General features: G+C 42.3%; 1 protein-coding gene across 2 annotated transcripts in view; it reads left to right on the forward strand.

Moving 5' to 3' along the window:
• NSMCE1 (NSE1 component of SMC5/6 complex) overlaps positions 1-13,428 on the forward strand; it is a 41,712-nt gene that overhangs the window by 7,071 nt on the left and 21,213 nt on the right. For both annotated transcript variants that reach the window (XM_037070886.1, XM_037070887.1), the window contains exon 2: positions 1,173-1,318. In XM_037070886.1, coding sequence (XP_036926781.1) covers positions 1,183-1,318 — 136 coding nt within the window. In that variant the 5' untranslated portion in view covers positions 1,173-1,182. The remainder of the gene's footprint in view (positions 1-1,172; positions 1,319-13,428) is intronic.

Consider the following 13,428-nt stretch of genomic DNA (forward strand, 5'->3'; position numbering starts at 1 on the left):
CTCTGGTCCAGTTGGTGATGCTGTTGAAAAGAACAGTAACTAGCGTTTTTGTGCATCTCCTATGTGTCAGGTCCTTGGCAAACCTTTAGTAGTCATATCATGTTTAAATTTATCTTATGTCTTAAATATAGTAATTATTATCCCCATGTTACACAACAGATGAAAAGACAGGTTTAGGAAGATTTAATATGTTAGCTAAAAATGTTTCTGTGCTATATTTGTCTAGGTAACAGCCAATTTCTTGTCAGATAATGATATAACCTGAGGTGAATGTTAAAACCTCAGAATTCCAGGCCCCTCTATAATCAGAACCTCCAGGAAAGAGGCCAGGGATGTGTATTTTTAATGCACAGTTTAGGTGATTCTTACGATCAGGCAGGCTTAGCAAGAACTGGTTTCAAAGCCATCTGTCTACTTCTAAACCCATGTTCTTAGCTGTGGCAGGAGCAGGCTTTTTGATCAGGACTTATCTAATAGTTTTATCAGCTCTAATCTTCATGCACTGTGGGAAGGTAATGTTTTAGTAGAGAGCAGGAGATTTTAAATAACCTCAGTCCTATGATGTCAGTTTTATTAGTGGTTTGGGCGAAGAAAAGGAAACTAACATTTATTAAGTGTTTACTAGCAGTTCTGGAAGCAGCGAACATTATTCTATTTTTTTAGTGAGAAAATGAGTCTCAGCTAAATTTATCGAGGCCATAGATCTAGTAAGTGGCTGAGCCAATGTTCAGACCCAGAACCATCTAATAGTGAAAGAGGCTAACACTTACTTGGTACTTAGTCTATTACCAGGTTTTTATGTGTAATACCTCATGTAGTCTTCATGGTAACTGTGTGGAGGATGTCTCTGTTACTATTCTGATATTACAGATCAGAAACTAAAGCACATGGAGGTGGTGTTTCCCGCTTTCATGCCTAAGTGGTGCAGCAGGCTGTGAAGGCAGGTGTTCTGGCTGGCTCCAGAATGCACCCTTCTCACCACTGCCCAGTGTGCTTTGACCAGCCCCCGACTTGTGTCCTTTTCAGTTACGTAGTATTCAGCACAATGACCTTGATTTTAAAAACCATAACAAATTTATATTTGTTAATGCAAATGCACACAAAGTCTAGAACATTGTTTTTGGTGTGCTCTAGAACAAATGAAAACTTGATTTCATTTATTTCTTTTTTAGCTCCTTCACCATGCAGGGTAACACAAGAAGGGTGGGCATCATGACTGACGTCCACCGGCGGTTCCTCCAGTTGCTGATGACTCACGGAGTGCTGGAGGAATGGGACATCAAGCGCTTGCAGAAGCATTGCTATAAGGTCCATGACTGTAAGTATCATTTTCCTGTTCCCAGAATGCCCTGGTATTGTGCAATCAGGGACTAGTGACATTGGTATAACGTCATGTATCCAGTCAACCTATACTCCTGACCTGGGCGCTCAGGTCTCTCAAAACGCCCACCACCCCATCCTTCTTATCTCATCTTTCACTTTTTTTTTGTTAAAGTAAACCTGACATTTAGTACAGTATTAGGTAAGCCTTGGCCTCTGAAGGATTAGAGTCATGGTTCACACCAGGCCTCCAGCACCTTCTCCAGCCTGAGTTTCATCACCACTAAAATGAAGATAATTAACTGTACTTGACACATACTGTGGTTCAGAGGGTTAAGAGACATATGTACAAAACACCTGACATAGGGAAAGTGCTCACTTGGCTATTGGTACTCGGGGCAGCTTAGCATAGTGGTTAAGGGCACAGCCTTGGAGTTGGCCATACCTGGAGAAAGTACCTTTCCTGCCCTGTACCGGCTGTAGGCATTTGGGACATCTCAGTGGGTTGTTCAAATGGGTAAATAGATAATACACATGAAGCACTTCGAGACAAGACTTGGTGCATACTAAGTTTTTAGCAATTGGAGGTAGCAATGGGATCAATGTTGATAGACTGGTAAGATCAATATTGGTAGGGTCTTGTTGAGTTGAGTGTCAGTATGGGTAGATTTTGTTGAGTGAAAAAGAAAGTTTATAAATTGTACTTGTATGGTGTCATCATGTTAAGTTTTTTGTAAAACTTAATGATGTTTATTGTTAGCGAATACGTAATCTGCATGTAAAAAATATAAAAGTGGACTAGAAGGATGTGCAACACACTCATGAAGTGCTTTCCTTTGGGGAAAGGAGGAGAGAAGTAGGTTTATCACCAGAAATTGAAAGACACTTTATCCTATTTTGTTCTTTTATTGACAAAAAAGACTTGAGGTGTTATTAGTTTAGTCTCACGGTTGTCACTTTTGATGAATAGAAATATAGGTTTTTTATTCTGTGATTTGTCTTTTTTGTCTATATTTTTAATTTTCAAAAGGAGAGTGGAAAAAACAGGTGAGCCAAGCTGAGAGGGTAAGGAAAGGTTTGGAGTACCCAGGTGAAGGGACACGAGAAATGGTGCCACATCTGGAGAACTGCCATCTGTGGCGTGAGGGATGTGTGCGTCAGATAGGAGAGAGTGAGTACAGAAATAGGTCTTTGTTTTCATGATATGCAGAAGAAGGAGTGTGGGGAGGGTGGTATGTTAGAGAAGAGAAAAGGAATGAGCCATTGGTCCATTGAGGTGTTCTATAGAGAATTCTGGAAGCTTTGGTGCACATCCACAAAAGGTTGACAGGTTCTACAGTAAGGAAACCTGGACTTCCGCCAAGATGGAGGCATAGGTGGAAACACTGTGCCTTCTCCCACAACCAAGTCTGAACACAACAAAGGTTTGGAGAACTAGGACACACCCAAAGACCAGAAAACGAAATTATACAGAAGTCCGACAACTACGAACTGTTCAACGGGGACGGTAAGAGAGGTGGAGCCAGCAGCGGAGCTGGGTCGGGCAGGACAGATCCTCTGACCTAGGCGTGCAGGCAGCCCGGAACCAGTCGGGGGGTGGGGCAGACTGACCGCAGTTGCACATTCGCGCACAGTGAGACGGACCACACAGGCCCCAGGGGGTGAACCCAGTGGTGGAGGGCTAACAGCGGTGGCACACTTGCGTGCAGTGGAAGGAAACGCGTGGGCCTGGTGACGGTGGTGGCTGCGGCACCGGTGGGGGACGCGGAGGCAGGTGGCAGACGGGAAGCCATTGTCCCTCTTTGACCCTGCCCCCACATACAACGTGACAACCTAGCGACTTAGTTGCCCTATTCTAGTGAACACTTTAGGGCTCTGATCCTGCTACGGAACAGGCACGAACAGCCCAAAAGATGGTGCAAGAAGAACTCAAGTCCTAGAGCCAATAACTCTAAGCGACCCAGAAATTGCCAGCCTCTCAGAAGCACAATTCAGGACACTTTATCAGGATGCTCACAGAACTGGTAGATTATAGTCACAAATTAGAGGAACATAGTCACAAATTAGAGGAACATATGAAGGCTAAACTAATTGAAATGAAGGGAGATGCACAGGAAACCAATAGTGATGGAAAGGAAACTGGGACTCAAATCAATGGAATGGACCAGAAGGAAGAACAAAACATCCCACCAGAAAGGAATGAAGAAATGAGAATTCAAAAAAATGAGGAGAGGCTTAGGAACCTCCAGGACATCTTTAAACGTTCCAACATCCGGATTATAGGGGTACCAGAAGGGGGAAAGAAACAGCCACGAGTGGAAAACTTATTTGAACAAATAATAAAGGAGAACTTCCCCAGTCTGGCAAAGGAAATAGACTTCCAGGAAATCCAGGAAGCTCAGAGAGTGCCAAAGAAGTTGGACCCAAGAAGGAACACACCAAGGCACATCATAATTACATTAGCCAAGACTAAAATGAAGGAGAGAATCCTAGAAGCAGCAAGGGATAAGGGGACAGTCACCTACAAAGGAGTACCCATCAGACTGTCAGCGGATTTCTCAAAAGAGACCTTACAGGCAAGAAGGGGCTGGAAAGAAGTATTCCAAGTCATGAAATCCAAAGACCTACAGCCAAGATTGCTTTATCCAGCAAAACTTTCATTTAGAATGGAAGGACAGATAAAGTGCTTCTCAGATAAGGTCAAGTTCAAGGAGTTCATCATCACCAAGCCCTTATTATATGAAATGCTAAAGGGACTTATATAAGAAAAAGAAGATGAAAAATATGAACAGTGAAAGGACAGCAAACTCACAGTTATTAACAACCACACCTAAAACAAAAGCAAACCAAGAGGACAGCTATATCGGGAGCAGAACCATAGAAATGAAGAACACATGGAGGGTTAGAAACGGGGGTGGGAGGAGGAGAAGGGAGGAGAAGGCACAGAAAATAGCATAGATGGTAGGTAGAAAATAGATAGGGGGGAGGGCGAGAATAATGGGGGAAATATAGAATCTAAAGAAATTGAGACACGTGGTTATAAACTAAGGGGGGAGAATAGTGGGGGAGGGAGTGTGTGGGTGGAGGGGAATGAAGGGGGGAATAGAAAAACTGTAATGGTATAATCAATAAAATATATTTTTAAAAAAAGAAAACCTGCTTATTACTTTTGTTAATCTTGTGTATCCAAACTTAATTGACCTACAAATAACATACTTTGGGAAACCCTGGAAAAGAAAATATGATGCGTGGGAAAAGAATAAGTCTTTTTGGTGTGTCGTTTTATAGATCCTGAAGTACCCATAGTATATATATGATAGAAGTGTTTTTTTTTTCTTCTCTTAATTCTGTAGAAAGAGTAGGCCTCCTGAAGGATTTGAAACAGGATATGAGATAATTAGTTTGGGATCTCTCCTTCTGGTGAGAATGTACCTGCTCTGATTGCCTACACTGTGGTGGACAGGGTCTTTGTTGAGAGCCTTCTTCAAGGAAAGAAGGCTCAACAGGGCTTTAAAAGGCACAACAGGGCTTTAAACCTACCCCACAATATTCTCTAGGAATGGGCGTAGCAGGCTTTTCTTAATCTTTTATCTACATAACAATTCATTCCTTCTTCCATTAGTGTCGTACATACGCACATGTCTGGGATGTGAGCTTTATTGATGGGGAAGTTTTGTAGCTCACTTCAAAGAGCCATACTAAGATCGAAAGTGTTTTTGGCTTTACTTGACCTTTAAAGTTGTTATGATCTAATTTAGGAAAGTCCTGTAGAATGTGTCTAGGAACTGATTTATTCTCAAACTTTATGTACCATTTCTGCACATTAAGATATGGTTATGGCTAGGGTAGTCAGGATAGAACTATTGTATGCTTTCTCCTATCCTGCATTAACAAAAAAGGTTGTTCACAAGCATTATTCTTACTTGAGAAGTTTTAAACAAGGAACGATGGAAAGAAATGATCTAAAATTAAGTAAATACTTATAAAATCCAATGTTATCAATCTCTTATTTTTTTAAGAGATGCCTGGAAAGACCCCTTTACCGACTAGAAACATATAGTTTCTGAGAGAAATAAAAACAAAGGAGTAATTGAAAGTGCAAGTTACACTAATTGCCCTTTTATGTGGTGTTTATGCAGTTCATCAGAATACTTTCTGTTTTGGGCTTTGCTTTGAGCACTCTTCTTACTGTCACTAGGGGAAAACAAATTCCCAAGTCTCTGGGGCTAATGAATTTAGCTTTTGTTCTGATGTTCTGGTGGAAAGGCTTGGGTTTGGCCTTTCTGAATGGTTCCCGGACCTTTGTTCTTACTGCCCTTTAGATTCTGTGCCAGGGTTTGGTACGTGAATGTGATTGTCCAGTGCAGCCTCCTGAGAATCTCATGGGTGCCAAGTCTCTGCTGGGGGCTGGTGGCACAGAGGTAAAGCTTTTGCTTCATCTTGGGTCTCATGCGTCATACAGATACAGACTCAGATGATTCCAGTAGAAGTTCCCTGATGGAAGTAGGCACAGGAGGCTTATGGAGTGAAGGTTAAGGAGACTTGGATTTGAGGATTTCCGCTTTGGACTGAGATGGAGTGACAGGGATCAGTTTACCTTCTGTGTGAAATGTTGGGTTGGCCAAAAAGTTCATTTCTTTTTTTCTGTAAGATGGCTCTAGTAGCACATAGTTGTATTTAACTTCCTTCTAAACAATTTTCTTTGATTGTATTGTGACAGCTGTCATATCAGCGTGCATTTTAAAAAACTTATCAAAATTGGTGAATTTTTGTGTAGCCATTTTATTTGATTTTTTAAAATATATTTTATTGATTATGCCATTACAGTTGTCCTATTCCCCCCTTCATTCCCCTCCACCCAGCACACCCCCTCACCCACCATTCCCCCCCTTTAGTTTATGTCCATGTGTCTCAAGTTCTTTAGATTCTATATTTCCCATGCTATTCTTGCTCGCCCCCTGTCTATTTTCTACCTACCATCTATGCTACTTATTCTCTGTACCTTCTCCCCCTTCTCCTCCTCCCACTTCCCTGTTGCTAACCCTCCATGCAATCTTCATTTCTATGGTTCTGCTCCCGATATAGCTATCCTCTTAGTTTGCTTTTGTTTTAGGTGTGGTTGTTAATAACTGAGAGTTTGCTGTCCTTTCACTGTTCATATTTTTTATCTTCTTTTTCTTAGATAAGTCCCTTTAACATTTCATAGAATAAGGGCTTGGTGATGATGAACTCCTTGAATTTGATCTTATCTGAGAAGCACTTTCTTTATCTGTCCTTCCATTCTAAATGAAAGCTTTGCTGAATAGAGCAATCTAGTCTTTGGATTTCATGTCTTAGAATACTTCTTTCCAGCCCCTTCTTGCCTGTAAGGTCTCTTTTGAGAAATCCGCTGACAGTCTGATGGGAGCTCCTTTGTAGGTGACTGTTTCCTTATCTCTTGCTGCTTCTAGGATTCTTTCCTTCATTTAATCTTGGGTAATGTAATTATGATGTGCCTTGGTGTGTTCCTTCTTGGGTCCAACTTCTTTGGGACTCTCTAAGTTTCCTGGACTTCCTGGAAGTCTATTTCCTTTGCCAGATTGGGGAAGTTCTCCTTTATTATTTGTTCAAATAAGTTTTCCACTCGTGGCTGTTCCTCTTCCCCTTCTGGTACCCCTATAATTTAGATGTTGGAACGTTTAAAGATTTCCTGAAGGTTCCTAAGCCTCTCCTCATTTTTTTGAATTCTCATTTCTTCATTCTTTTCTGTTTGGTCATTTTTTTCTTCCTTCTGGTCCACTCCCTTGATTTGAGTCCCAGTTTTTTCCCATCACTATTGGTTTCCTGTGCATTTCCCTTCATTTCAATTAGTTTAGCCTTCATTTGTTCCTCTAATTTGTGACTAAAAGCAACCAGTTCTGTGAGCATCCTGATCACCAGTGTTTTTAACTGTGCATCTGATAGGTTGGCTATTTCTTGGTCGCTTAGAATTATTGGCTCTGGGGCTTTGAGTTTTTCTTGAGCCATAATGTATTGGTCTGGTTGTGCCTGTTATGTATGAGGGGCACAGCGTTAGGTGTTCACCAGGGCGGGACCACTCAGTCGCTCTGTAGTGACGCTGTATGTGGGGGTGGGGTCAAAGAAGGGCAATGGTGGTCCCCTCTGCTGCTTCCTGCCGCTGGGGCCTGCGTGGTCTGTCTCACTGCTTGCTCCTTTGCCTAGTTTATCTGTGCGGGAATGTGACCGTGGTCAGCTGGCCGCCTTGTGCCCTCACTGGGTCCCACCCCATGCCTGGGATCTGCCAACTGCCGCCCGTATGCTTGGGTCCCTGGGTCGGTCTGGCCGATTTTTTCTGTGAGACCCCACTCTGCCAGTCGCTGGTTCCGCCCCTCTTACCGGTCTAGATGATCTGTTCGTTGTTGTCGGACTTCCGTATGGTTCAATTTTTGCCACAGCCCGCTGCAGCAAGGGTGGTCACGAGGTGAGACGAGGGACTTAGAATTAAAAGAGTGGAGAGGACCAAATGCTCTGCTGGCAAATGGCAACTTCATTCAAGGAACAGCTGTCTTAAATACAAACTGTTAACGCCTGAAGCAAGACTGCAAGGAACTAGAAACAATGTTGTTTTTCAAAGTTCGTGCACTCCCTTAAGCTATCAAAAGGGCAAGAAGTTCTCATAACCGTCTTGGAACATGACACTCATGCCAAAATCTTGTTATATCCTTCAAGGCTGGGAACTAGAAGGTTAGGAAAGTGGCAAGGTACCGCCGGCTCCAGGGACCAGAAACCAAGTTCATCCACCATTTTCACAGTGGAGAACTCTGTCCTTGATCCCCTTGTGGCCTGGCGGGCCCCCACAAATTTTCTATGTTTTGATTGCGTTTTTGTTATTAAAACTTTGTTGTCTTTAAACTTGGTTGTGTGAGGACGCACAGTGTTTCCACCTACACCTCCATCTTGGCCGGAAGTTCTGTGTAGCCATTTTAATAATGGAGATGGAAGAAAATACACAACATTTTGGCATATTATCATATTATGGTTTATTATTTCAAGAGGGAAAAAACGCAACTAAAATGCAAAAAAAGATTTATGCAGTGTATGAAGAAGGTGCTGTGACTGCTGGAACATGTCAACGGTGGTTCGTGAAGTTTCATGCAGAGATTTCTTGGTGGACAATGCTGCACAGTTGGGAGACCAGTTGAAGTTGGTAGTGATCAAATCAAGAAGTTGAGAACAATCAGCATTATACTATGCAAGAGACAGCCAACATACTGAAGATATCCAAATCAATAAAGTTATTGCTGAAAATAAAAAATGTGTCTTTTATTTTATGGAGAAAACCTTATGGACTTTTGGCCAACCCAATAATTAAAAAATGGACAGAATATATGAAATACTGGACATTAGTCAGTGCAGGGCAGTAATTGTTTGCCAGACAGGCAATGAGGGTTTTTTCCCTCTTGACACCAAATACTCTTTGTTTTTTATTTTTCTTTTAAGATTTTATTTATTTATTTTTAGAGAGAGGGGAAAGGAGGGAGAAAGAGAGGGAGAGAAACATCAATGTGTGGTTGTCTCTCGTGTGCCGCCCCCCACTCGGGACCTGGCCCAAAACCCAGGCCTGTGCCCTGACTGGGAATCAAATTGGTGACCCTTTGGTTTACAGGCTGGCACTTACCCACTGAGCCATACGAGCCAGGGCACTTTTGGTTTTTCCTAACACTGCCTCTCCAGTTCTCTGGACACCAAGCTGGATGTCCAGTAACTCAATTCAGTTTCAACACTGTCTACCTGGCGTATCAGATCCCACAAGTTAAGGGGGCTCAGTCCCACAAGACTACTTTTACGACACCCTCCTCAGTTTCCATAATTTGCTAGAATGGCTCACAGTTACCAAGAAAACCCTCCACTTACCTCTGTGTGGCCTGATGCAGCAGGTGTTTCTTACAGAAAATTAAAGAGACCCTAAGGAGCAGGCCATAAGTAAGATAAACAGGACCTTTTGGGCTTAAAAAAAGGACTAATCAACAACTATCTGCACAGAGTTTTAAAAGCCAACAGCTATTTCTGATAAAACTCTTAGCAAAGTAGGAAAAGAAGGGAACTTCCTTAATCTGATAAAGGGGATCTGTGTAAACATCATACTTAATTGTGAAAGATTTAAGCTTTCCCCTTAACAGTAGGAGCAAGACAAGAATGTCCATTCTCACCATTTCTGTTCTAACCAGTACACTTAGGCAAGAAACAAAAGGAAGAAGTAACTCTTTCTTTTCAAAGACATGATCTTCCGTGTAGAAAGTCTGTTGGAATTTTCACAAAAGCCACCAGAATTGATAGGTGAGTTCAGTAAAGTTGAGGGTACAACATCTCACTTTTATCCACTTGTTTAGTGTCTGTTGGTATTTATTCCCTAAATTCACTCATTCTTTAGTGGTTGCCAACTTGCTGTGAGGGACTATTTATACTCCAGCACCAACATTTTGTAATGAATTATGCTGTGTTGTTTTATTTTAACTTTTAGTGGGTTTTTAAATTATCTGTTATCCTAAGGACAAATTAGGTAAAATATCTAAAATTTTAGATTAAAGAATTAAGATTCGAACCCTGGCTGGTATGGTTCAGTGGATTGAGTGCCAGCCTGTGAACCAAAGAGTCACTGGTTTGATTCCCAGTCAGAGCACATGCCTGGGTTGTTGGCCAGATCCCCAGTAGGGGGGCACTTGAGAGGCAACTACACGTTGATGTTTCTCTCCCTCTCTTTCTCCTTCCCTTCCCCTTCTCTAAAAATAAATAAATAAAATATTTTAAAAAATAAGATTTGACATTATTTTATTGAGCAGAATAAGTAATATGATGTTCAGGCAACAAAACCATTAACTTAAATACATGTACCAAAAATGGATTAGTGCATACAGTATCAAAGGAACATTGGGGCTTGATAAATATTTTCTGTTTTGTCAAACTGTTACCTGCCTTCATCCCATCTTTGTTTTTCTCATGATGACTTATGGGACTATAGTGGCTTTGTTGTCTGGGCGCATACATGAGGACTCGTGCGTACCAGTAGGCTGTGTGCATGTGTGGTGAGTCACAGTGATATTGTTGTCATCTTGGGTTATTATTCCATCTTAGTATCTGTAGTTTTATTTATAAGTACCTTCTCTTTCCAAGGAGGACTCATTGATAATTAGAAGCTGGCTTCAAATAATTTTCCTCCTACTTTTAATGATTTCCTCACACATTTCTCCTCTTTGGCAATGAAGAACAGTTAATAAGCTTACCACAGGGCCTGTTTGCCTTTCCTGTTAATCAAGGGGGATTAGGTCTCTGATAATAACTGAAAAGTGGCTTAAAATGAGCATGAAAACTAATATCTAAAATGTTACTTGGGAACTTCTGGTTAAGATGGAGGTGTAGGTAAACACAACTCACCTCCTCACACAACCACATGAAAATTACAACTAAAATACAGAACAACGGTTATTCTGAATTGTCAGAAATTGAGTTGAATGAAAGTCTGAGAACTACAGAACCATAGAAACTGCATCCGTTCAGACTGGTAGGAAATGGGCTGCTCCCACACTTGGATGTGCTGGGTAAAAATTCGTAAGGGATATGTTGGGAGTGAGGAGTCCCAGCCCCATACCAGGACTCCCAGCCTAGGGTTCCAGTGCCAGGCATATAAGTCCCCAAAACTTCTGGCTGCAAAAACTAGGGGAGATTGAGTTGGTAGAATAAACTTCTGGAGTCCCAAGCAGTTCCTCTTAAAGAAGTCGCAAGTGGACTTACTCATACTCACTCCCTCTGAGCTCCAGCACTGGGGTAGCAGCTTGAAAGGCACCGGTTGCAGACAGGGAGGAACTGAAGTGTCTGGCATCAAGGCAAGAACTGTTGTTCAGGCAACAAAACCATTAAAGCTGTCCCCCAGTGGGGGATAGCTTTCTCTCAGACAGAAAGGGGGGCAGAGCCCATTGTTCCTTTTCTGAGCCCTCCTCCCCCACTTCCCACAGAACCAAAGAACCAGTAGGTGGATGCCTTATCTGAGACTCATTAACCTAACACTGTTTGCCCCACCCTGGAGATCCCTTGAGGCTCTGCCCCACCCAACTTTCCAACCCACCCAAGCTGTTAACAGTGGCTTTTCCTTAAGAATGGCTGGTCTTAGCCCAGGCTTGACCACTTCCTAAATCCTCTCAAACAAGCAACAGCTGGCCTCAGTGAGCCCCAGGCCCAGAACTAGCAGCCTGGATTCACAGCTTGGCTTCACCTGGAAATCTCCAAGCCCAGCACAAGGAGCAGCATCTCAGATTGCTTTATAACTCACTCAGGGTGGCTCCGGGCAAGACACAGGTGGGGGCTGATCTTGGCATGCACCACCTGGGAAACCCACGGGCCAGCACACCCAGTGGACAGCTACAGACCATGTTGGAGCCTGCCCCAGCCTGCCCCTGCACAGCTGTTCCTCCACAGAGGGTGGAGTTTCATGGTCAGTGGTCACAACCAATCCTTGCAGCTGAGTGGTCTGGGTAAGTCCCTCCCATTGACCTGCAAATAGCAACCAAGGCTCAACTATAAGAGCAGGGTATACTCAGCCCACATGAAAGGTGTACCCTGAGTACCCAGCTTGGGTGATAGGGGAGGCTGTGCCACTGGATCCTACAGGACACCCACTACATGAGACCATATTACCGAAACAGGGAGTCAAAGCATCTCTGCCTAATACGTGGAAACAAACACAGGGAGTCTGCTGATATGAGGAGACAAAGAAACATGGCCCAAATGAAAGAACAGATCAAAACCCCAGAGAAAGAACTAAACAAATGGAGATAAGCAATGTATCAGAGGTAGAGTTCAAAGCACTGGTTATAAGGATGCTCAGGGAACTTAGTGAGGACCTCAACAGCATAAAAAAGATCCAGTCAGAAATGAAGGATAAAAAAAAGAAAGAAAGAAATGAAGGATACACTAGTTGAAATAAAGAACAATTTCCAGGGAAACAACAGTACAGTGGATGAGGCCAAGAATCAAACCAATGATTTGGAACATAAGGAGGCAAAACCACCAATCAGAACAAGAAGAAGAAAAAGAATGGAAAAATACCAAGGATATTGTAAGCAGCTTCTGGGACAACTTCAAGCGTTCCAACATTCACATCATAGGTGTGCCAGAAGGAGAAGAGAAAGAGCAAGAATTGGAAATCTATTTGAAAAAGTAATGAAAGAAAACTTCCCTAACTTGGGGAAGGAAATAGACATGCAAATCCAGGAAGCACAGAGAGCTCCAAACAAGATGGATGCAAAGAGGCCCACCACAAGACATCATAATTAAAATGCCAAAGGTTAAAGAGGAGAGCCTTAAAGCAGCAAGAGAAAAGCAGTTAGGTACCTACAGGGCAGTTCCCATAAGACTGTCGGCTGATTTCTCAAAAGAAACTTTGCCTGGAAGAAATACTTCGCAGGCAAGAAAAGCAGGAACTGCTAGCCAAGACTGCTCTACCCAGCAAAGACATCATTTAGAATCAAAGGGCAGATGAAGAGCTTCCCAGACAAGAAAAAACTAAAGGAGTTCATCATCACCAAATAGTATTATAGGAAATGTTAAAGGGCCTTATATAAGGAAAAAAAGATTAAAACTATGAACAAGAAAATGGAAATACATATCTGTGAACAGTTGAATGTAAAAACCAAACTAAGCTAACGAGAAGAACAGAGACATAATCATGGATAAGGAGAGCGTTTTGATGGTTGCCAGATGGGGGGGAGTATGGAGAAATGGATGAAGAGGTGAGGGGATTAAGAAGTACAAATTGGTAGTCACAGAATAGCCATAGGAATATGAAGTACAGCATAGGAAACGGGGAAGCTAAAGAACTCACTCATGACCCATGGACATGAAGAAAGGTGTGGGGACTGCCTGAGGGAGTTGGGGGTTCTGTGTGGAGGTGGGAAAAGTGGGAAAAATTGGAACAACTTTAATGGCATAATCAATAAAATTAATTAAAAATAAAATTTAACTTCAAGTATAAAATAAAAATGTAACTTGGATTTCTCAAGATATGAAATTTTATAATAGGCATTTGTCATAAGCTTAGGCAGGAATCTTGGGGTTTAGGAAGCTCTGTAGCCACAA

The sequence above is a fragment of the Sturnira hondurensis genome, unplaced genomic scaffold (assembly GCF_014824575.4).
Source record: "Sturnira hondurensis isolate 20B ecotype Veracruz unplaced genomic scaffold, ASM1482457v3 Scaffold0019070, whole genome shotgun sequence".
Taxonomy (NCBI): domain Eukaryota; kingdom Metazoa; phylum Chordata; class Mammalia; order Chiroptera; family Phyllostomidae; genus Sturnira; species Sturnira hondurensis.